Below are 23,734 nucleotides of genomic sequence, written 5' to 3'. Positions count from 1 at the left end.
CACAGAGCCTTATGGATCAAGGCAGCAGCACCAACTCTAGAAGGCGGAAGGGGCTTCAGCCCCCTGAATATTTGTGGGTAGGGGGCTGAGCCCTACCCCCCAATACTGAGGGGCCGCCATCCCCCGCAGCCCACCACTGGGCAGCGCTTGAATGCCAGACAGGCAGAGGGGTGTGTGACATCATGCATATGATGTCATGCAATGCCAGGCCCCCTCAATCTGGGGGGCACGTCAGCACCCCTGGATCAAGGAAGCTTGTTGCTATTGTTTTATTGTGACCCAAGCGAGTGGTGGCAGTCTTGACAGAAAACCAGAGCAAAGCTGAGGGAATATCATGTTCTATTAGATGGCAGGTTAGATTTTCTTTATTGTTGGGAAACTGTGTACATGCAGCTACTCACACAGAGTCAATTAAGGTTTGGCAGCCAAGCCGCCAAGTCACCAATTGCTTCCGTGGATTCTGCGTTTACTCTGCTGGGTCTGGCTAAGGTCCTGCAACTGGTCAGAAGGTTGCGAAACACTAAATAGGTTTTGCCAATATTTATTTCTTAAGGGCTTAATCCAAGGACACACAGCTGCACTATTTGTTGAATACCAGCAAAGTACATTGTTTCCACTTGTAGGTTAAGTGTTCATTGCTGGATGTTCATTAAGAGTCTCTGTGGAAAGCCCTTGAACATTCTGCTAGTCAGAGATGGAGGGCATATTATTGTGGGGGTGAATGAAATTTCTGGCCACCTGGGACACAGAGGAGTTGTTAGATGGGAACCAGTGTAGTTAGAGTGTCAGACTAGGGCTTAGGAGGTCAAGGTTGAAATCTCCATTCAGCCACAAAGCTCCCTGGGTGACCTTGGGCTGGTCAATATTTTTTAGCCTAACCTACCACACAGGGTTGTCATGACAATATGTTTCTCTCTGTATTTAGATCTCTCCTCCCCCCCCCTTTCCAGGCTGTGAGTCCTGGAAGACCTGCTCCCTGCCTTGCAGGCACCCCCCCCTTTTTTTAACCTGGCCTGGGAAGGCACAGTCCTGATTGACTCCAGCTACAAAAGCTGAGGCTGCTGAACAAAATCTTGGGTTGGAGTATTGCTTAGGGTTGGTTTTTTGTTGTTGCTGGAAATTGCTTTATTTGCTTGAGTACTTTTTAATGTTTTATTTATTGTTTATGGCTACTTTTGTTGTGTTTTGAATTGTGTGGTGGTTTTTTTTTCATGTTGTAAGCCACCTTGAATTTTAGCCGTTGAAAGGTGGCATACAAATAAAATTATGTATGTATGTATGTATGTATGTATGTAAATTGTGGGACAAAAGTCTTGGGTGGTGACTGTTATTAACCCAATTGTATGCCGATGCTTTAGTGGTGGCAGTGAAAGGAGAGGGCATTTCCTGTCATGTCCGAGGCAGCAGTATTTCATGTTAGATGCACAAGGCTGAGTTGTACAACTCTGTCTCACTTCCTGGAAACCTCATCAACGTAAACAACTTCCTCCTCTATCTTGCAATCAAAACGATGGATCTATGGGACGGAGACAGATTTGTTTTGGACTATTAGTTTTGCATTATTAGATGGTGTGAGAGGGAATCTCAGCGTCAAGACCTTTGCTGGAAATGAATTAGGAAAACCAATTGCTACTTCTGGTACCATTACAATGGATCCAGCCCAGCCCAAAACTGGGCAGCTAGATACTTTATTTCCTTGTGTGCATATTTTGTTTAACCAAATATATTGTATTATTTGATATATGGCTACAGCACAAAGATCCAGCCATGTAGCTAGTTAGAAAAGACCTTGACAATTCTAAGAAGAAAATGTTTCTCTCGCTCATGCATGCTGTGTGTGTGAATGTGTGTAGTTTTCTCGGAAATCCAGTGCTTTCTGCACTGTACTCTATCCTTATAAAGTGGAACTAAAGTAAGGCACTAAATTGGTCGGATGTCAGCATTTAAGACACATTTTGAAATCTGCCTGTTTTTCAGTCTTATGTTCATGACAGGAAGGTTACATTTAATAGCCTGTTCCTGGACTCATTTCTCTAACATTATATTTAATGGCCTTCACTTTCTGCTCTGCTCAGTAGGATATATTCACTTACACAACTTGAAGATAGAAATGGAAAATAACGACAACAATAAATAAAGTAACCTTTCCACCTGCCATTGAGTTTTCTGTTAATTCACGTGAGTATCCCACACCATCACATTCATTCCACCTGCCCTTTTTCTTTCTCTTGCTGGTTTGTAGTCAGTTGTGAAGTACCCATCACAGAACCATTTTCTCACCCAAAGAAGGACTCTTGGTTTGAAATTGTGGCTTATGATTTGGTTTTGGTAACAACTTGTACCACACTTTTCTACATTCTGCCATTGTGTGGTCTATAATGTGCTCCCCCTCTGTCATTATATATTCTGCAACTGATACTCTGTCTTTTCCCCCCTTTTCCTTTTCTAGCAAATCACTTGGTTTATACACCTAGGTCAACCTGCACACAACCTGCATTTTCTAGTGAGAGATCACTCAAGTGCTTCTTCTAGATTGATATCTAGTGACAGCAGCCATGTTTCTGGAGCTACAGTAGATCATTATAGATCATTAGGACACTTGATAATGTAGCAAGGAGATTGGTAGTGTTATGTATTGAAGTTCTCACCCTGGCCACTAGGAGTATCATGTGTATAGTTTTCCTTCAGGTCCAAGTCAGTTACTTTAGGCGGGAAACCCTGGGTTGTTGTTGCTACAATGTTGACAGCTGGCTGCCTATAAAAGCAGGCCAGCTGAGCTGTTTGCTGTTCAGTTCTGTTCCAGCTTACAAATAAAGAGCTGCTTTGGAGAAATTGCTGCGTCGTCTGCTATGTCTACCCACTATTTAACAGGTAGCATGAAGGTGTAGGCCAAAGAGGAGGTGATATGGAGTGCTGTGTCCCCATCCCTCGTGTTTGACATTTGTAGTGACCTGGAAGTTGACATGAAGCTGAGGAAGGGTTAGGCAGTGGAGAGAATGGATGGCTGGTGAGGCCCAGGGAGGCCACAGGAGCAAGTATAACATGGCTAAGGGGTTAGGGGAGAATGGCAAGAGGCAGCAAGGAGAAGCAAGAAGAGGAGGAAGTGGGAAGGTACAGAGGAGAACTGCAAATAGTGGTGGGATACAGAAGTGGAGGAAGGGTAGAAGAAAAGCTAATGAGTTGTTTTCTTTTTCATAGGCAATTATAGCCAAGTGAGATTGTCTTCCACGGACACGGTCTTAACAGTGTGTCTGTAAGTGACTGTGGAGGCCAATTCTGGATCCACACATCCTTCCACAGTGGAGACATAAATTTCTGGATGGGAGTTGATCATGGTATGGGTTTGCCAAACATGCCTTCTTCTTAGTACATTTCTTCCTTTTGTCCTGAGTTCGAGCGTCTTCGAAGTCCATGACATCTTTGGTAAAGGCTGTTCTCCAACTGGAGTGCTCGCAGGCCAGTGTTTTGCAGTTGTTGGTGTTTATCCTACTCTTTAAAGTTTTGCCTTGAGGGAGTTTTTAAAGCTCTTTTGTTGACCACCAGCTTTACACTTTCCATTTTTAAGTTCAAAATAGAGTAGTTGCTTTGGAAGACAATAATCAGGCATCTGAACAACATGACCGGTCCAATGAAGTTGATGTTGAAGAATCATTGCTTTGACACTGGTGAACTTTGCTTCTTCCAGTACACTGGCATTAATTTGCCTGTCTTCTCAAGTGATACGTAGAATTTTTCAGAGACATTGTTGATGGAATCTTTCGATGAGTTGGAGATAGCTTTGTACAATAGCTTTGTAAACAAGCATTTGGGTTTCCCTGCAAATGTCCTGGTCCTCAAACACTCTCCACTTCAATTGGGAGAAAGCTGCACTCGCAGAGCTCAGGCGATGCTGGATTTCGGCATCAATGTCAGCCCTTGTGGAAAGATAACTGCCCAGGTAGATGAAATGATTGACACTTTCCAACGGTACACCATTGAGTTGGATTTGTCGTGCTGCAGAGGGGTTGTTTTGTGCTTGTGGGTGCAGCACTTTGGTTTTATGGATGTTGAGCAATAGGCCAAACTTTTTGTAAGCTTCTGCAAAGATATTTAGGATGGTTTGGAGGTCATCATCTGAGTGTGCATCTGAGTTGTCATCAGCATACTGAAGCTCTATGACGGAAGTGATGGTACAGTGGTGGTGAGAGGAGATGTAGTTAAAAGTAGATGTGAAGGGAAGAGAGAGAGAGAGAGAGAGAGAGAGAGAGAGAGAGAGAGAGAGAGAGAACTGGAGCCCAATGGAAGAAAAGTATGGCTAGGCTGAGGGATATTTTCTTTTCCCCACTTTAATTTATATACCACCCTTCATCGGCAGATCTCAGGGCCATTCACAACATAGTGGGTTACATGATTTCCCCACAGGCAACCTAGATCATCTGGTCAAGTGATTTCATATAAGCCCCATAAGAATGGGGAAAAGGTTCAGGAAGCATTAAATATTTCCTTTTCCAGTGCCATGCTTCTTATGTAGTCTCTTTGTATCTGTTTGTCTTTCAAACCCTGGCTTGATCCTAATCATGGATTTCCTGTATCCTGTCTCCTGTACCAGCCCTTCTCAGATCTTCATTATCTATGAGGACTGACTCTACAGTGGGAGGATGACAAGCTCAGCTGCCCAACCTATGCAAATCCACATGGCCACTTGGAGAGGGAACCTCTACAAACATTCCAATGACTGTGTAAGGCAGAGGCTGAAGGATGCTCACCCTCCCCACATGGATTCAGTATGTCCATGCCTGAAAGAAAGCTCCTAGGTAATTCTAAAGGGGGGGGGGAGGCAGGTTGTAAACAAGGTTTTTTTTTGTATTATGAGTTATTAGGTCATCAAGCATAGATGCATTTCCGCCCTCAATGCTTCTTTGTTTCACTAGCTATAATTGGTTTGTCTTTCCACAGGCTCTTCGTCTTCCCCATCAGCCTCTCTCGATGCTGGACATAATAAAAGCTACACCCTGAAGAGTCATGTAATCCATTTAATGGAAAGGATGTTGGGATGCAGTGACTGAGCAAACACTCGGGTACAAAAGTTCAGGGCCAATTCTAGACAGGCTTTTAAAACATGAAGGAACTGTCAAGCACTGAGCAGTCCCCTGATAATTAAAATTGGTTGTGGTCTCAGTCTTAACCTTGACTTTCTGTACGCTTCCTTGAGTATATTATTAGTACTTTAATCAAGCCTTTGAGGACCATCCTAGATAATGAAGGAGGTGTGTGAATAAATACACCATTATCTGTAAATTTTCACAGATATAAGCTATGGAATCAGGGCAACACACACATTTTTCAACTGGCAGAATTAGCAGCTGAGTTGTAATCTGTTCCATGCATGCCCAGGTCCCAAGATGGATTTCCTTCCTTCCTTCCTTCCTTCCTTCCTTCCTTCCTTCCTTCCTTCCTTCCTTCCTCTCTCTCTCTCTCTCTCTCTCTCTCTCTCTGACACACTTACACACACAGCAGCTTTTTGAATGTTTTACTATGACTATGTGTTCATCCTGTTTCTTTGGTCCTGTTAAATAAGCTTTAGAATTCAAAAACTTTATATTTTGATGACTTGATTTTTTTCCCTGTGGATTTATTCTATTAATATTACTTTTGAATACACACCTAATATTATGGCTCAGGGGGTTTACCTGAGAGCCAATTTCTAGGATTTCCCCAAATGTGCTGAGATGTAAGCAAAAGTCATACCAAATAAAACACGATTAAGTTTAGTAAAAACTATCATCCTAAAATAATTACAACAGAAAAATCTAATAACCAAGAGTTGCCACTTGCCTTATCAGAAGGAAACATTTTAAATATTTTGTTCACCGTCTGTTGTAGTCATACAACAAAATAGCCACCTAACAACTAAAAAAGTGCTTAATTCAGTGCTGCGCCAATTCAATTTTGCTCTCGTTGGTTAAAGAAAGGCTTATTAATCAGGTGGTTAACCTTCAAATTAAACCAATTAGCGATTGCAACATTAGTTTTACTGTGGATTTTCCGGAACCATACGCAAGATTGATTCCACAATGAAATGGCCCACTTTGACTTCAACATTTTTGCCAATATAATTAACTGGCAGTCTGTCCCGATTAATGTAGCAAGATACCCCCATGCATACTGGCAGGAAATTTGGTCCCAAATGTTTAAATCTCAGCTTCAGAAATAAGCAAATAAATAAATTAGTGCAACCAGCTATTGAAACATTCCCAGCATCTGATTGTGACACCTCGTTCAAAGTGATAATTGAACTATATCCATTATGCACTGCTGATCGCATGCGGCTGATAACTGTTGGGAGACAAACACCTAGCAGATGAATTGCTTGGTTGTGGCCACACAGTAATGAAACAAACCCATATAACTTATTGTTGCATTAAAAAGCTGCTATTAGACATCATGATATCTGGAAAGGATGCAGAGAAAGGTTAGATGGAGCACAGAAGGCAGAAAACACACCCACACTTCGTCTCTTTTTTTCAGACTGCATACATACTAGACTTTTAAAGCACCCCCTGAGAACTGTAATTTGTTCAGGGTGATGGGAATTTTAGCTCTGCAAGAGGTAAATTACAGTACCCAGGATGTGTGTGTGTGTGTGAGAGAGAGAGAGAGAGAGTTTTTTATTTATACTTTTCAAATTTATACATTTCATTAGTTTTACAATTCATTTATCATTTCAAAATTTGACTTCCTTCTCCCTCTTTCTGTGGTTCCTTAAATTTATTTTTTAAATATCTTCTGCATATCCAAATTCATTTAACTTGCTCATTTAGTTATCTACTATACATATATACTCTTCTAAAACTGCAGGTTATCACAATTACCTTGTGTGTGTGTGTTTTAAAAATCTATACCAGGCATAGGAAAACTCGGCCCTCCAGATGTTTTGACACTACAACTCCCATCATCCATAGCTAACAGGACCAATGGTCAGGGATGATGGGAATTGTAGTCTCAAAACTTCTGGAGGGCCAGGCTTGCATATGCCTGGTCTACACAGCCTCAGTGTCAAAGAACAGGTGAAGGCAACATTTTTACTATCTGTGAACTTTTGGATGTGGGCAGGGTGTTTTTTAATGTATCTCACTTTGCACTTGGTTTGAATGTATCAATGTGGGGTTTATTGTCTCTTTGGTTGGTTGTAAGTTGCTTTGGGTTGCCTTGGTCAAGATAAAGTCACCGACACATTTAATAAATAATAATGAAAACAATCTTTTAAAACTACAAAATGGTTTTGGTAGTAAAGGAAAACTAGGAAATCATCTCATGCAGTAGACTTATAGTCTATTTCACAGTAATAATAACTGTGATCTTTGAGACATGGGAAAAAGATAATAAAAATAATAAATAAATAAATAAATAAGGAAGGAAGGAAAGAGGTAACAAAATTCTGTAATGCTAAAAAAACACCCAGATACTTTGAAAAATAACCATGATTGGAATAACTGTCAATTTATCTCTGGCCTTAGCAAAGCCCATGTGAATTTGCAGTCTACCAGAAGGCAAACTCCTGGTGGACTGTGAATTTTGTGAGGAAAATTGTATTACATAAGGTAAGCACATTGTTTTATTTATTTGGTTGGTTATTTAAGTTATTTATTATCTTGCTGTTCAGCTAAAGCTCTCGGGAGCTTTCTGTAATAAAAGAAAAAAACACAACAAAATAATATACAGTAGGTCAGGTAAAACTTCAGGAATAATTCATTGTAAACAAGTTACATTTAACAGTGCTCTGTACATTAAATATTTCACCTTTCTTTCTTTCTTTGTTTCTTGGTGACTGAAAAAAGATTTTGTGGAAAGCAGAAATGAAAAGGATGCAAGATGCCCAAGATATTTAGTAACTCATATATAATTTTCTGCACTGGCTATTTACTTCTCAACTCTATGCATTTGGTAAAATTCAGCTATCTGGTAACGAGGTGTATCTGTAGGATTACTATATGGTCAAGTATATGACCCTCCCATTCTGAACAGAGGAGAGATGAAAAGAGCTTCTCTCTTTCATGTTCTCTCCTTTGAGGTTTTATGCCTAGTCAACTCCCCAACCCCACCCAACCACCACAAGCTCAGATAATGTGTGACTGGAGAATGAGAGAAAGGACCTTTCTCTACCCATCTCATGTGAAGCAGGCCCTGGTATATTCCAAAGGGGGAGGAGAACAGAGCTAAAGGAAGCTGTACGAAACAGTTAAAAGATAATTCATGCATCCAGCATGTTTTATTCCTAACAGATTCAGAGATTGCCCTGGAGCATGATTATATATTGACATTTTATGTTTTTTTGAAGATTGAATCTTTTACTTCAGGCATGCTCTATATGCAAAGAATCAGAGTTGCAATAATAAAGCAATATCCATGTCTTTTGTTTCAGCTGACTAAACTGACTAAATTATTTGCATTTCTAATTACTAAGCTAAATATAGGAAGCTTAGTAATTGCTCACCTAGGACCTTGGAGGCAAAGGTTCAAATCCACACTCAGCCATGAAGCTCACTGGGTGACTTTTGGACCAGTCACTATCTCTCAGCCTAACCTGCCTCACAAGGTTGTTGTGAAGATAAAATACAGGGGAAGGGTGGGGGAGAGCTATATATACCACCTTGAGCTCTTTGGAAGAAAGGTGGGATATAATATATAAGTAGAAACAAAGAAAAATGAATTCTGAGGTTGTGGAGAGCTCTATAATGTTATGTGGGGTTGTAGGGGTAAAGGTAAAGGTAAAGGGACCCCTGACCATTAGGTCCAGTCATGACTGACTCTGGGGTTGCGGCGCTCATCTCGCTTTATTGGCCGAGGGAGCCGGCGTACAGCTTCCGGGTCATGTGGCCAGCATGACTAAGCCGCTTCTGGTGAACCGGAGAAGCACATGGAAACACCGTTTACCTTCCCGCCAGAGCGGTACCTATTTATCTACTTGCACTTTGACGTGCTTTCAAACTGCTAGGTTGGCAGGAGCAGAGACCGAGCAACGGGAGCTCACCCAGTCGTGGGGATTCGAACCACCAACCTTCTGATCGGCAAGTCCTAGGCTCTGTGGTTTAACCCACAGCGCCACCCACGTCCCATGGGGTTGTAGGGGAAATCGCCTCAAATTGCCTCCCCTCTGGTAGGAACCTTTGCTAGATCTTGGTCCCTCCTGTGAACAAAATGAAATGGGCCATTGGCTCCAATTCAATATTTTTATTGCGTTGCCTCAGCAAACTCATGTTCCCAGAAGGCATTTGCTAATGGAATGAGAACATGGGGGCAGAGAAAGGAAGGGGTGAGTTGCCTTGTAACATGTAATTCTGCCATTAAGTGTTGCAAGGTCTGAAAACTTTAAAGATCGTGGTGCCCGTATCAGGGAAGAATGTCATTCTGAAGCGCTCTGCGTCTTGTACTGATGTGTTCAGTACGAAGGTTAAAGTAAAAGTATGCTCCCGGGATTACCCTAATCTATACCTGTTGTCCAGACATGGTTGTGCAACTTCCTTGCGCTTCCCTGTGGGATGAGAAAGGGGGAGCTTAGCTTGTTAACATTCTGGGGAGCCCGGGCAAGCTCTTGGGATTTTGCAAGTTGCGTTTTCAGATGACTCAGTAGGGAGTTTCCTCAGCTTTATGTAGTCATGCCTGTAAACAGGAGCCTTGGTTCATTGGAGTCTTAGCTGCAAAGGGTGTGGTGTTACAAAAGCCCTTTTGAATAGGGTGGGGATAATGTGGCTTTATATTTCACCACCTTGCAGAGGATACGAACTCTTTTTACGGTATTTGGTCAGTCACGCACAACAGTGCTGGAAAGATGACTTTAGTTTTTAGGGAACAATCCTAACTCCCACCCACCCCTGCCAGAAACCACACTCCCTCTCTGCCCTTGGACTTTATGCTTATGCCTACCAACAACAAATACTGTCAGGGGAAGGGCTCCTCCACCTAATTCAACACACACACACCAATGCTGAATAAGCAAGGTTTGATTGTTCTACCTGTCTCTGCCTGTATCTCTGTGTATTTGTACTATTATTAATTACTACTGGTTTTCTATCCAGCAGCAGATGTCTATCCCACCCTTCCTTCTGTTGGAGCCCAGGGTGGCACACAGCGGCCACAAAACACAAGCACAATTAAACGACCATTAAAATAGTAACTAAAACCTGTATAAAAACTCAAAAACATGAAGTACCATGCACACAGTAATACCTGAGAAGGTTAGGTAAAGGTAAAGGGACCCCTGACTATTAGGTCCAGTCGTGGCCGACTCTGGGGTTGCGGTGCTCATCTTGCTTTATTGGCAGAGGGAGCCGGCGTAAGGCTTCCGGGTCATGTGGCCAGCATGACTAAGCCGCTTCTGGCAAACCAGAGCAGCACACGGAAATGCCGATTACCTTCCCGTCAGAGTGGTACCTATTTATCTACTTGCACTTTGGCGTGCTTTCAAACTACTAGGTTGGCAGGAGCAGAGACTGAGCAATGGGAGCTCACCCTGTCACGGGATTCAAACCGCCAACCTTCTGAGCGGCAAGTCCTAGGCTCTGTGGTTTAACCCACAGCGCCACCCACGTCCCTTTGAGAAGGTTAGAGCAGGCTAAAAGGTGCACCATCCCATGTGAGAATTATGCAGCCAATCCCAATACTAGTCAAAAATTTCATCTACATGAAATTTTTGCCAATTTCCCCCCTGTGACCCATTGAAAAGCAGCAGTGGAGAGCTGGGGGGCCCTCCACAGCAGCACAAGATAGGATGGAGAGGGGTGGGAATGGGAATCAGTAAACATTACCTACCCCACCACTTCTTCCAGCGGGAAGCATCTGCTGGATCCTGGATCCCTGTGCAAATGGAAGGATCCCTTCTAGAGCCATCTTGTTATATGGAGCAGATGGGGGGGAAAACAGGTTGGAGGAATCCTGGATATAATTGCTGTTTCCCTGGAGAATGTGTGTGTTATACACCATGAAACTGATCAACATCACATTAAGGATAGGGAAGCAAAAATTTCACACAAGGCCTAATGAAACGTATGGGATTCGGTGTTGCTGGCTACTAAATAATAATAATAATAATAATAATAATAATAATAATAATAATAATAATTATTATTTATCATTTATACCCTGCCCATCTGGCTGGGTTTCCCCAGCTACTCTGGGTGGCTTCCAACAAAGTATTAAAATACAGTGGTCTGTTAAACATTAAAAGCTTCCCTAAACAGGGCTGCCTTCAGATAACTTAGATATGCTGATGGTCTCTAGCTTACGTGGCTTTGAAGCAGTGTTAGATTACATCAGTGGAGGATAAGTCTGTCTGTGAGCAAATGTGAAATAAAAAGGGAACCTACTGTTTCAGAGGCAGTTTGCCAATGAACACCAGTTGTGGGGAGCATAAGGCTACTCTGGCTACTAACTATGATGGCTATGCTCTGCTCCCACTGTCATAGACAATAGCCTTCTCAATCCAAGTTGCTGGAGACCACAGTAGAGGCAAATGCTGTTGAACTCCTGCTTCTGTTTTCAGGCTTCCCATGAGGATCAGGTTGGTCACTGTGAGAACAGGAAGCTTGACAAGATGGGCCCTTGGTCTGATCCAGCAGGGCTCTTCTTATGTTCTTGTGACAATCAGGAAAAACAGTAGCCTTCATGCTCTACTTGTGGGATTCCTGGCCACCATGTGAAAGAAGATATTTGCCTTTGGCCTAACTCCAAAGGGCTGTGCTTCTGTTCTTATATTTCGCTGCACAAGGGCAGTCATTAGACCCATCTCCTGGAGCTCTTTTCTAACATCTTAGGAACCCATCTTAGGAAAACAGGCACAATTTCCACATGAATAGCTAAAGGCTCACCTAACCCAAATTGGAATAAACAAATGCGTTCTTTCCTGGGCCTCCCATAGTGACTCTGTACTTGAGAGGGAAGGTTGCACATGAAGGCATTGAGAAAGATTCTCATTTGCACAAATAGCCTCCGAGATTATTTTGGGTGTTTGACTAAGGAACTAAAGCTGACTTTTATAACCAGTAAATTGGTATTATTAAGATACCAATCCTTGCCTACTCCAAGGATTAGAGTTGTCTGAATTGGAGGCAGCCTTGAGATGTATTTATTTATTTGCATTTGTATCTCACCTTTTTCTCCAAGTACACGGAGCTGGAGCATGTGGCCTCCCTTTTCTCATTTAATCCTGACAACAACCATGCAAGGTAGGCTAGGCTGGAAGACCAAGATTACCCAACGAGCTTCATGGCCGAATAGGTATTTGAACTGTGGTCTCCCAGGTCCTTGTCCATCACTTGAACCACTATCCCACATGCGGTCCCTTTCACTTGCTTCACAGCCACTGCCAGGATTTTGTGGGTAGCTGGTGGTAGCGGCAACAACTCTTCAGGACATAACATCACTTAAAAATATATTTTTATTACATTTATACCCTGCATTTCTTCTGTGATGGAACCCAAGGCAGCATACATGTGGTTCCTAGGCAGTCACCCATCTACAGAACCAAACCTGCTTAGCTTCAGCAAGGTGGCAGCCTCATGACCATGCCCTGAGACACCACACAGAGGATGTCCTGGGAGAGGTGGAGGCTGGCTGTCACTGCACAGTAGCTGTTGAGAAGAGTAGCTGCCACCATCTGTGAACCATTTCCCCAATTTCACCAAAAGAATCCGAGCCACCCAGTGGCAGAAGTGGATGGCAGTCTTTTCCTCGACAAGACAGAAAGCTGCCTTATACCAGGTCTATTTACTTGTACAGTGGTACCTCGGGTTACATACGCTTCAGGTTACAGACTCCACTAACCCAGAAATAGTACCTCGGGTTAAGAACTTTGCTTCAGGATGAGAACAGAAATTGTGTGGCAGCAGTGGGAGACCCCATTAGCTAAAGTGGTGCTTTAGGTTAAGAACAGTTTCAGGTTAAGAACGGACCTCCGGAACAAATTAAGTACTTAACCAGAGGTATCACTGTATATCTAGGCCAGCACTGTCTACTCTGACTTGCAAGGGGTCTCCAGAGCCTTGAGTGGAGCTCTTACCTATCAACTGCAACCTGATTACTTTAGCTGGAGATGCCCAGGGATTGAGCCCTAGACCTTCTGCATGCAAAACCATTTGTTCAACTACTGAACTGTGGTCTCTCCCCTAACAGGGTCAGTTCTATAAGAACCTGGTTCTACTGAATCATATCTAGTCACTCATGGCCCTTAGACACTTCCTACTAGAGGTCAAGGTTGCCACCATTCAACATGGCAGGTGGCATGTCCCCTGTACAAGTAGGGCGGAATGAGTAGTGGAACAACAGGCTGGTTGTGAACACCTCCTAATCATGGATATCTGATCTTTGTTTTAATAGTTTCATTTGGAGTTGGAAAACAGTTTCGGTCATCATTAGAGTCATGCCTTGCATTGCATAGGATGCATGTTTTAAGAGCGGATATGACAGACGCAAACACAAATCCCCAGGGACTTGGAAGGGGAGGAGCAAAATAATTAGCTGCTAATGATACACAAGAGAACCAGAGATAAAGACTTCAAGAAAAAGCAACCAGCCTTGCAAGATCCCCTCCAGCTTCCTGCAAAGAAGCCTTCTTCCAGAAGTCGGGGCCTGGTTTACTCAATGCTACTTTTTATGTGATGGATGCAGTGCCGGGGGAGAGAACATCTTTCAGTCTGATGGCTGTATTCCCTCATAAGCAACCATTCCAGTGATGGGTAGGACAAGAGGCAAAAGTAGACATGGTCAGATGCAAAAGGGGACACGGCTACAAATGGAACTCTTAACTTTGTACAGTCGGCTACCCTCCAGCCATGCAAAATCCAGAGTTTTCTGTACCCCTGAATCTCTCCATCCAGGCAAGCAAAAGGCATTGTCACTGTCCACCCAGGGCTTTGGAGCAGGGGCAATGAGGAATGTGACCTGGGGAAGAATCTGAAGGACTGAACAGAGAGGGCTGCATGGCTGCATTCAGCCCCTATGGTTTGAGGTTCTTGGCACTCAGTGTAATGTGTAGCAAGGCTCTGGGGTAGAAGATGCATGACTTGATTAGTGAAACAGTGAATTATTTTCTTGCTTTTGATCTGGAGAGCTCTGGATTTGTTTATTGTTTTCTTTCACAGCCCACTCCCCTGCTTCAGCAACAGGGATTGAAAGAAACACGGCATCCAATAGGGAGAGGGAAAACAAAAGCATGAAGTTGAATTTACATCCTTGCTCTCCCGTGCTCCCGTGTTGCAGAGGGTTGGGCCAAATGACCTTTGGGATCCTTTCCAATTCTATGAATTCAGTGAGGATCTAAATCACTGGAAGCTGCTTTAAGCCTCAGTTAAATCACAGGCCTCACTCTTGAAAATCTTTATATTGTCTGCATCTTTAAGTTAGTATACTAACAGCACATTAGAGAGGCAAGATGAAGAGTAAATCTGTTCAGTGTTACATTTTCTCTGGTCTATAAACTGGACCAATGTGCTCAAAGAACCTAGTAGAGTGTGTGTGCATTTTATTTTTTTAAATTGAAGTGAATGCACCTTCTCCTATTCATTTGCAATCCATATATATTAGAGACAAACAATGAATGGGTGAACCAGCAACGGGGAAAATCATAACACCATGTGGAAGAAAAACTCCAGAGCTCTAAACAGCAGAGCTATAAGCAGAGTCTCCACTGTGATCACTGAAGAAAAACGGCAAATTAGAGGGTTAAAAAGGAGAAATGAATTGAATATGACAACAATGAAAATTAAATGTCAGGCTATCAGAAGCGAAACGGCAAATGGAATGATATTTTCTTTTCAATTGTACATCTCTATAATCTAGAGCTTATTGGTCCTAGTTCAGAAAAAGCCATTAGCATTTAAGTCCTATTGAAACATATCAAAGGGAAAATTAGTCACAACTAACTGATGTCTGATTGATTTACACAGCACGATCAATTTGAGAGATTATTTAGCTGGAACTTTAGATTTTGCTTTGTTTGAATTTCATTGAAATTGTGTTGTATGCTTTTATGATTTTATGTAGGCTGCTTTGTAAAGTGTTTTTGCCTTGAAAACCAGCTTACAACTGAATAATGAATAAACAAATGGATGTGATCCAAGCATAACTAACTTTCCATTTTCTTTAAAATATCCATGTCATCTCTTTGGCTATATACGCACCATACATGTAAAGCACCCCCTCAAGAATCCTGGGAATTGTAGTTTGTTAAGGCTGGCAGGAACAGTGGGGGCAAACTACAGTTCCCATGATTCTTTGGTGATGTGCTTCAAATACATGGTGCATACAAAACCTATAAGGTTTGTTGAAGGAAAGAGTTTTTAACTCAATTAATGGTACAGTACAAATCACAAATTTGAACTCTTGCCCAATCATGAAGCTCCCATCTGGACTGGGCAGGACATTGCAAACATCTGGGGTTAGTGATATGCATAAAACCATTCCTGAACACTTGGGATTTAGATGTGGAAGACATTGAAGAAGTTGATAGCAATGTAACCTTTTATTTTGATCTACTACTTCAGGGATAGCTCTTTCAAATGAACAATAAAATGGACTGCTCCTGGGTCTAAGCAATTAGACTTAGCTTGCAAACTTGCTTTTAACCACCTGGAATAATTTCACTCATTTATTTTCATTACTATTGGCCTTTGGAATGTTTTGATTACACATTTCAATCGAGATGCTTAATTATGGAGAGTTGTTTTGATTGGTTCTTTAAAAATGTGACATTTAAAGGATGGAACAAACTCCTTCAGAACGGCAACAGAACAGTTTGTGAGTCACCCACCAAACCTCATGCAGCTCACCAGGGTGGCCTGTCAATTACTGGATACAACAAATGTCCAGCAAAAACAGGAACTGTGATGATAGGGCTGCATCTAATCTATTCATCAGTCAAATTAATTGAAAGCCTTTTTTAGGAATTAAAAAGTGGCCTTAATTAATTGGGTAACAGTTTTTTTAAAAAATGAGGGGGGGGGGATGAGAAAAATATTTTTTAAAAAATAGAGGTGGCAAGTGACATCTTAGGAGAAACATGTCCCTTTTTTCTTATACAGAAAATAAAATTCCCTTAGGGCTCAGATTCATGGCATGCAGTCACAAGGAGTTGTGCATCCAGTACCGGTGACCCAATTTTGTGGCACCCATTCCTGTTGAACTTCTTGTATTTAACTGAATTTTATTTTATTCCAGCAGGCTTTTTAATCAAATTCTGGTTTTACGGTTTTAACTAATTTTTAGTCTTGCTAAACTATACCGGGTCTCCTGCACACTGCTTAGAAATGCTCCTGATATATATATAGAGAGAGAGAGAGAGATAGAGAGAGAGAGAGAGAGAGAGGCTGAAATAAAGATGAAATGAAATACATAACATGGTACCCTCTCTCTCAAAAAACAAAAACAAAGAATGATCTCCCTTCCTTAGTGGCTTCTTTCATCGTTTCTCTGGAAATGCCATCCTTTGTCTCCCCTCATTTTACAGACATCCAAACAACATTGTTGTCCTTCCAATGCATTCTCCATGTTCATAGAATCATAGAATTGTAAAGTTGGAAGTTGGAAGTTGGAAGGGTGGGGGGCATCTGATCCAACCCCCTATACTTTTCTATACCCAAGTTATATTTTTATGTAACATACAGGGTGTCTAGTGTGATCAGGCAAAGCACTGTTCGAGCTCTTAAGGGCTTTAAGTTAAACACATCCTTTGAGCAAATTCAGCCACTGAGTGGCTTCTTGATTAGTGTGTGGAATCAAAGAAGCGGCAAGATTAAACACAGAGAGACACCACATCTACACACACACACACAGACACACACACAGATTTTTTTCCACTTAGGAAAGGCAGGTGCTCATTTTTTGTTGCATACTTTGTGTGCAATGGGTAGTTAAGCCCTGATAACTAGGGTGCTCTCCTCCTATCCTGTCTGGAGCCAGCCATGACCAATCACTTTGTCCACATGGGCTAAACCATAGTGCATGAGCCTAAACAAACTCTGGTAGGTTTCAGAAGAAGCCAACTTCTAATCATGAGCTATTGGTGCTGGCTTGTTAACCAGTGTTTGTTCTAAACCAGGATCCCTAGTTTGAACATAACTCCAAGTTGGGATTCTTCTAAAGTGAAGCTATGCTGTACCAAAATCCTCCCAGTCACACAGTGGGAGGAGAGCACGAAGGAGTATGCAATCCCAAGTCCCTCATAGTTTAATGCTAAACTATTGTTATGCCAAACTATGGTTTAGCACTGTGTGGGAGCATGACCATTATTGCTTACCATGTGGAGGGAACAAGGAAGAGCCATTAATTAGTGTGCACATTATGGGATGCTAGCACATGTTCATCACACACTAACATTCAAAGCTAGAAAGTACTAAAATCATTTAATAAAATGTTTCTAAGCCTCTTTGTCACTATGCAACCTAAACTGTGATGTCTAGGAGAATTATGGATGTGGGCTTTCTATTATCTAACAAATCTCAGAAATAAAGTTCACTTCAGGGCAAAAATACTTTGATGTCTCATTCATAATGTAAGGCTCCCCTTCCCTCCTTTTTTGGAGCTGAAAAATCACAAGTGGATTAAGGATGTAAACCAAATGATTGCTAATAAAACCTTTATATTACCAAACTACGAACAAAACTTCACTTTAATAGCATGGCTTTAAAATTTATTGCTGCATAGTTATGCAAGATGTTATTGGTCTTATTTTTCACATCTCTTTAAAAAAAATGCTGAAGGCCATAAAATACAATTTTATGACAAAGCAAGTTGGCGCTTTTTAAGGCCAGCAAGCTCTTGCCTATAAATTCTCATTCTCTAAAGTCTGCCTCCCCTCATCTTTAGATATATACAGCAAATGGTAATAACTTAATGGTTTGTTAAACATAAGAATATAATAAAGCAAGTATGAGAATGGGCAGACTGAAATACAGTTGTTCTCTGCTTCCATAAATGAGCACAACCATCATTTTGAAGCAGCTACTATATTAAAAAAGATAGTGATATGTGGGTTTTCTGATCCGGAGACTGTTGCCTGCAGAAAGATCTGAACACGCTAATAATGTATGTGAGCACCTCCTGCACTGAATAGATAGTGGTTGCAATTGTCTTTGAAGGTGAGGCATATGGCTTAGAAAAAGAGCCAAAGGCCAAATAGAGAAGCCTGAATTTGGCCCTTAGAGCTGAGGTTCCCCTCTCCTGTGTTATGGATGTTTATACTCTCTTACTCTCTAATTTCCTGTTTCTTTCCCCTAGCCACAGTTTGATGTGATGTCTCAACTGGCCAGCCATAGCTAATGATTTGCCTTCAAACTGTATTTTGAAACCATGGTTTGAATTGGGTTTACAAACCATGGCTGGGAGCAAACAGTAACAGGAAGTTTGTTTTTATATATTTCATAAAATTTATAATGCTTGATTGTTTGTTTGCTTTAAAAAAACAAAAAAACCTCCTCATATCGGTTTACATAACAATAAAACAATAGTTGCCAACTGGGACGCAATATGGTTAGAGAAAACTGGGGGGGCTCATGTGTGAGAAAGGAGGAATGGTGAGTTTTTGTGAGCTTCAAGCCACTGTTGGAAAAATGAGGTTTGTGATATTTCAACTGTGCCAATAAAGCATATTTACATCCTATTGATTTTGATCCAGATTTACCTATCCGCTAGATTGTGCATGTTAACTTAAGCTCATTCTTTTACACTTTTTAAGGGATAGGCTTTCAGATTAATAGCGCCAACTCAAATACTGCACTTGTGATATGGACAACTGCAATTACAGTCTTCTCCAGTCATGTGTTACTTTAGTGTATGCACATTACTATCACTGCATGTGACAATATACATGTAGCTGCTGCTGAAAATGGAAGCCTAGTGGATATTGCATTGGAGGCGAGCAGCATTGCTTCTTTCGTTTATAGCAAGTCCAGCATTCAGAAAACAGTATATTCCCCCAACAGAAGCGCAACCTTGAGAGTAGACATGCAGACTGCATGTAAAAAGATTAGTAACCAATGAGCATTTATTGTGCATGAAAGCAATTTTATGGAAAGAGTGGCTCCACCTTGCATGTTTTGGCAGGGTTTATAAAAGAATGTTTATTGCCAGCACTGAGGTGAGTTACACCTCAAACGACATAAAAATGCAAATACGTATCAACAGGTCGGATTCCGAAACCTATGCTGAACAAAAGTTATATACATGTATAGCAGTGTTCTAACTCCTGTAGTGATTTGAGTTAAGCTTTACAAAAGCTGTCCAGCAGTCTGTACTTATTTACAGCAGGTATATTTTAAAAAATAAAATAAAAAAATTCCATAAGTAGGTTTCATTTATTTTTGTATATAAAATTCCCAAACTTCTGCATAATTCCTCGCAACTTGTTTTCATTTGGGTGCAAAGGGTGGTAGACACCGGGGTTGTAATTCGCCACCTGGTTGCTCCTTCCATAATTATTCCTAGAGGCCTTGCTATTTGTCTCTGGATAGTGAGCGCTGTTTTTCTGGGTGCTGCTTGCTTGCTGAGTTCCTGCTGGCTGAGCAGAGCTTTCCACTTTGCAAAACGGCTCAAAGCGACTGTAAATGCGCCTATCGCTCAAGCGAGGTCTTATTAGCTCATCGTTTGGCTTGGTGCTCGATAGACGAGGCGCCGCTGCACTGACCCTGTGCGGGGGAATAGCGGCCGCAGTTGCTGGGGGTACCCGATCCCGGCCTGCATTGGCACGCAGCTCCCTGACATCCTGATACTGAATTTGCTCGGTGTTGAATCTGGGAGCAGATGGGTCCCCTGGAGGTACTTCTAACAGCATATTTTCTATTGGTTTCACAACAGGCCCCCTTTTCATGTTCTCTTCCGATGGAGGTTTGAGAGATTTTTGAGACTTTGGTGATTTTGGAGACTTGGGGGATTTGGGGGATTTTGGAGATTTGGGGGACTTTGGGCTGACAGTAATGTCCTCTTTACTCTTATGTAAGCTCCCTTGTGAATTAGATGAGGAGTTTCGTTTTTTCCTGGGAGAACATTCCACCTTTATTTCAGCCACTTTGGGTCTTTGATTTTCTTCGCCTTCTGACACCAGAGTGTCAGAACTGCTACAAATTCTGTAAAAAGCAGGCGCTTTGTTTTTGGACAGGCTCTCTTTCTTCTCCGGTGTGAGATTCAGCAACGACCTCAGTTTCTGCGACCCCTTCTTCAGGAAACTTGGAGAATTCTTGTTCTCTTTCTTCGGTGAGGCATCTTTCCCAGGGTCATCTTTGCTCGATTCAGCTAGTGCAGCCACAGAGATGGACTTCGGGGTGGTGGGAGACCTGGTCTGTTCACTTTTCAGCTTATTACTGTCAGGTGATAGATGATTGGCTACATCGTATAAGCTTTTAGAGTTTTGTAGGTCCTCCTCTAGCGGTGGCTTTAGAGCTGCCGGTTGTCTGAGTCTATTCCTATTTAGTGTGCTGTAGACGTAGCTGGCTGACTCTTTGTTATTCCCAAGATCCAGAGCAGATTTTGAATTGTCAAACATTGGAAAACTTCGCCTTTTCAGTATGCTTTCATTCTTGAGAAATTCTACTGGTCTGCTTGTGCTCAGAGTTGAATATAGGTAGGTAGGCTTCTCTTGACTAATTGGCGGAGTTACACTAGGTTTCTTATCTTCTGAAATCGGCAGGTTGTTGTTTTTGACTACCTCAGGTTCCAGTGGGACGTGTGTGCTTGGTTCTGCCTCAACGTCATCAGCTGCATCTTCTGGCTTGGGAACATGGTTGGGCGTTCCTTTGGGTGTCACACTGCCATCTGAACCAATGATAGTCGAATTAGAAGAACTGGCACAGCTGTTTACTTCTTTCTGCTCTGGCAAAGTTGGCTTAAAGACAAAGGAGGAGCGCAGGCGAGAGTGAGCGTAAAGGGCATGGGCCTTGATATTTTCTGCTGCATCAAAGCCCTCACACCTATCACCTATCCCTGAGCCATTTGAGTCTGCTGGAAAATCTGACTGGTCATTTAAATACGTTTCAATACGCCAGTTGCGCAGGAAAGATTTCGTGGTACGTTCAAGGGTCGGCATTCTCTGCTGTAGGTAGCGGATGTGACTGTCTGTTCCATTGAAAGATCTCCGTACAATTGAGTTCCTGTCTGCAATATTCAGCTTCGGCTGTGGAAGCCGGTCAACCAGACTCTGTTGAGGCACATTGAGGTTTTTGTAACTTCCATGCAACGAAGATACAACACTGAGACTGTCAGATGGCACTTGCCAACCGTGAGGTTGATTATTTGCCCGGTTCATTGCCCTGTTGAGCATCATGTATGGAGTCCTTTCTGGTTTCTCCCCTGCATAGCTGTGCCTTTTCCAATGTTCATTTACATCGTTGGGCTGGTACTGCTGGATTCTACTCTGCATATGAAAACCTGGAGCAAACTGTGGTTTCTGAAAGACGTGGTTTCTAGGACCGAATGTGTCATTGTCATTTATTCCATATCTGCCTTGTTTCTTCAGAAAGCTGGTGTCTAAGTTGTGGGTTTTGTTGGGCCTCCCAAAAGGGTTACGCAGGCTAGAAGCTGAAGCTAAGGAAGACTGTGAATGCTGGTAGGCATCGTTCTCCCAGAGTGCTCGGCGGCTATTAATTCTAACTAATTCTGGAGCAAATGAGCTGGGAACAGAAGAACGGGCGTACAGTGTCCTAAACTCTTCATCAAAAGATTCAACCAGTTGTCCTGTGATAACCTGGACCATGCTGAGGTTTGCTTTCTCAAAGGACCACATAAAGCTGAAAGATGAAGAAATGACAATTAGTAATCCAAACCTGGAACAGGCAAACACTTGTTAACTAGTGGTCAAGTTACATAGTGATAGGTTTCTGTATAAGAAACGAAATCTGTTCTCCTCAGAAATGTGCACAGGGATCGTATGATCAATCACATTTTTAAAAGTGATGAGTCACCAATGCTTAAAGCTGGAGAAGCACGATACCTATTTTTACTAACACAAGCTATAAGTGGAGGTAGGTAGCACCTGCCGTCATCTTTGACAACTGGCCACTCTGGCTAAGGCTTAAGGGAGGTGGAGTCCACAACATTTGAAGGTCACCATGTTGGGGAAGGCAGACACACACACACACACACACACACACACAGAGAGAGAGAGAGAGAGAGAGAGAGAGAGAGAGAGAGAGAGAGATAGCTAATAGCAGCCATGGAACCACTTTTTCACTAGTGGTGTGTGTGTGTGTGTGTGTGTGTGTGTGTGTGTGTGACATTGTAAGCATTATATCTTGCAGACGTGTGTCTTTCTGCTTGAATAATGAGCACCACACAGGAGGCAAAAGCCCTAAACTGAGGGTTATGAAGTAGCTCCCCAAATAACTCAATGGAAAGTTTCTTCAAGGAGAGTCCCAGTAGCCAAACACAATCCCTGATAAATTGAGAGAAGCTGAAATGAATTTCAGACACAATATCATCATGAGTAAATAATTCCATGAATGGGAAAAAAATAATTTTAAATCACACAGTTAACCAGAATAGTATTTTATATTTCTATACTTACTGGTGTACCATAAACTGAAACCATGCAAATGTATTTTACATTAATTTTCATAGTTATTTGTCATGAGACTGTAGGATAGGTATTTACAGATATCAACATCACCTTACTAATATTTTCACATAGCCATGCTGCTCAAACATAGCAGTTCTGACTATCATGTTTTAAAATATTGTAAGTTTTGCTGGGATGTGTCTAACCAAAGACAATCCCTTGCATTCACATAATTTAACAAATACATATATTGGTCAAGCACTTTTAGAAACAACTTATTTGGAAAACACAACCCTATAAATCACTGCTTTGCCAGAAATCTTCAGTAAAGTATGCATTGCATCCCCAAATGGTCATATGTTTACAATCCATCTTATGCCAAAGTACAATCTGCAGAAGAATCTGAGGGTAAGAAAATGTAATTTACCTTACCTCCTCTGTCACATCTGAATGTAACAAAAAGAAGAAGCAAATTAAGAATCATGGGCTATTGTGAATATAATGATGTAACACTTTAAAAAAAAAAATCTGTCCATTAAGTAATTATTCCAACAATAAACTAGATTCAATGAGAATGAACTATTCTTATAAACCATGGGATGGCACTGAATATCATTATTTTCAATAACACTAATTATTATTATTTCTTCCAAAATCACTCCAGATGGCTGGCATGGCATTATCCAATAGGTCTGGTGAATGAGCTGGGAGCACCCAATCTACAATGCTGTTTAGGCAAAACAGATGCGGACTTAATCCATTTCTGCGTAAGAGACTGTGGAAAGTTCTAGGTTAGCCACTATGAGTTTTCTCAGAAGATGCTGCTGTTACTGATGTTTATTTGGTTCTCATAATAATCATGCATGCTCCCCCAAAGCACCCATGTTGACAGTATAATGTAAGCTGGAACCAAAAGGAAAAAGAGGGACTGAAATCTTTGTGTGAAGACATAAATTTCTCTGGCTACTTCATCCAAGCAATCTATGGTTTAAGAGCTCAGTCTTAAAGTGACAGATACCAATGGGTTACTTCAAATGTCTCCTCCTCTCAGTGTGCTATCAAAAATGCTTCTGTTTCTGGTGCTCCTGCGTAGAAGCTGTAAGTTCAGAAACCACCGTCCCAATTATGCACATGGATACCCTTATGAGCCACACATTTCACACAAAGTACCCATGGCAACAAAATGTACATCCTTCTAACAATGTACATCAGAGCCTTTGG

General features: G+C 41.8%; 1 protein-coding gene across 1 annotated transcript in view; it reads right to left on the bottom strand.

Annotated features, from left to right (window-relative positions):
- Window positions 1-18,994: 18,994 nt before the first annotated feature.
- The window catches only part of FAM83B (family with sequence similarity 83 member B), a 58,738-nt gene continuing 53,998 nt past the window's right edge, over window positions 18,995-23,734 (bottom strand). Inside the window, exon 5 of the mRNA XM_081856893.1 lies at window positions 18,995-21,746. Coding sequence (XP_081713019.1) covers window positions 19,319-21,746 — 2,428 coding nt within the window. The 3' untranslated portion in view covers window positions 18,995-19,318. The remainder of the gene's footprint in view (window positions 21,747-23,734) is intronic.

The sequence above is a fragment of the Podarcis erhardii genome, assembly GCF_964252035.2.
Source record: "Podarcis erhardii genome assembly, chromosome: 3".
In the NCBI taxonomy this organism is placed as follows: domain Eukaryota; kingdom Metazoa; phylum Chordata; class Lepidosauria; order Squamata; family Lacertidae; genus Podarcis; species Podarcis erhardii.
The sequence above is the reverse complement of the archived record's forward strand: the minus strand, read 5'-3'. Positions and strand labels throughout refer to the sequence as shown.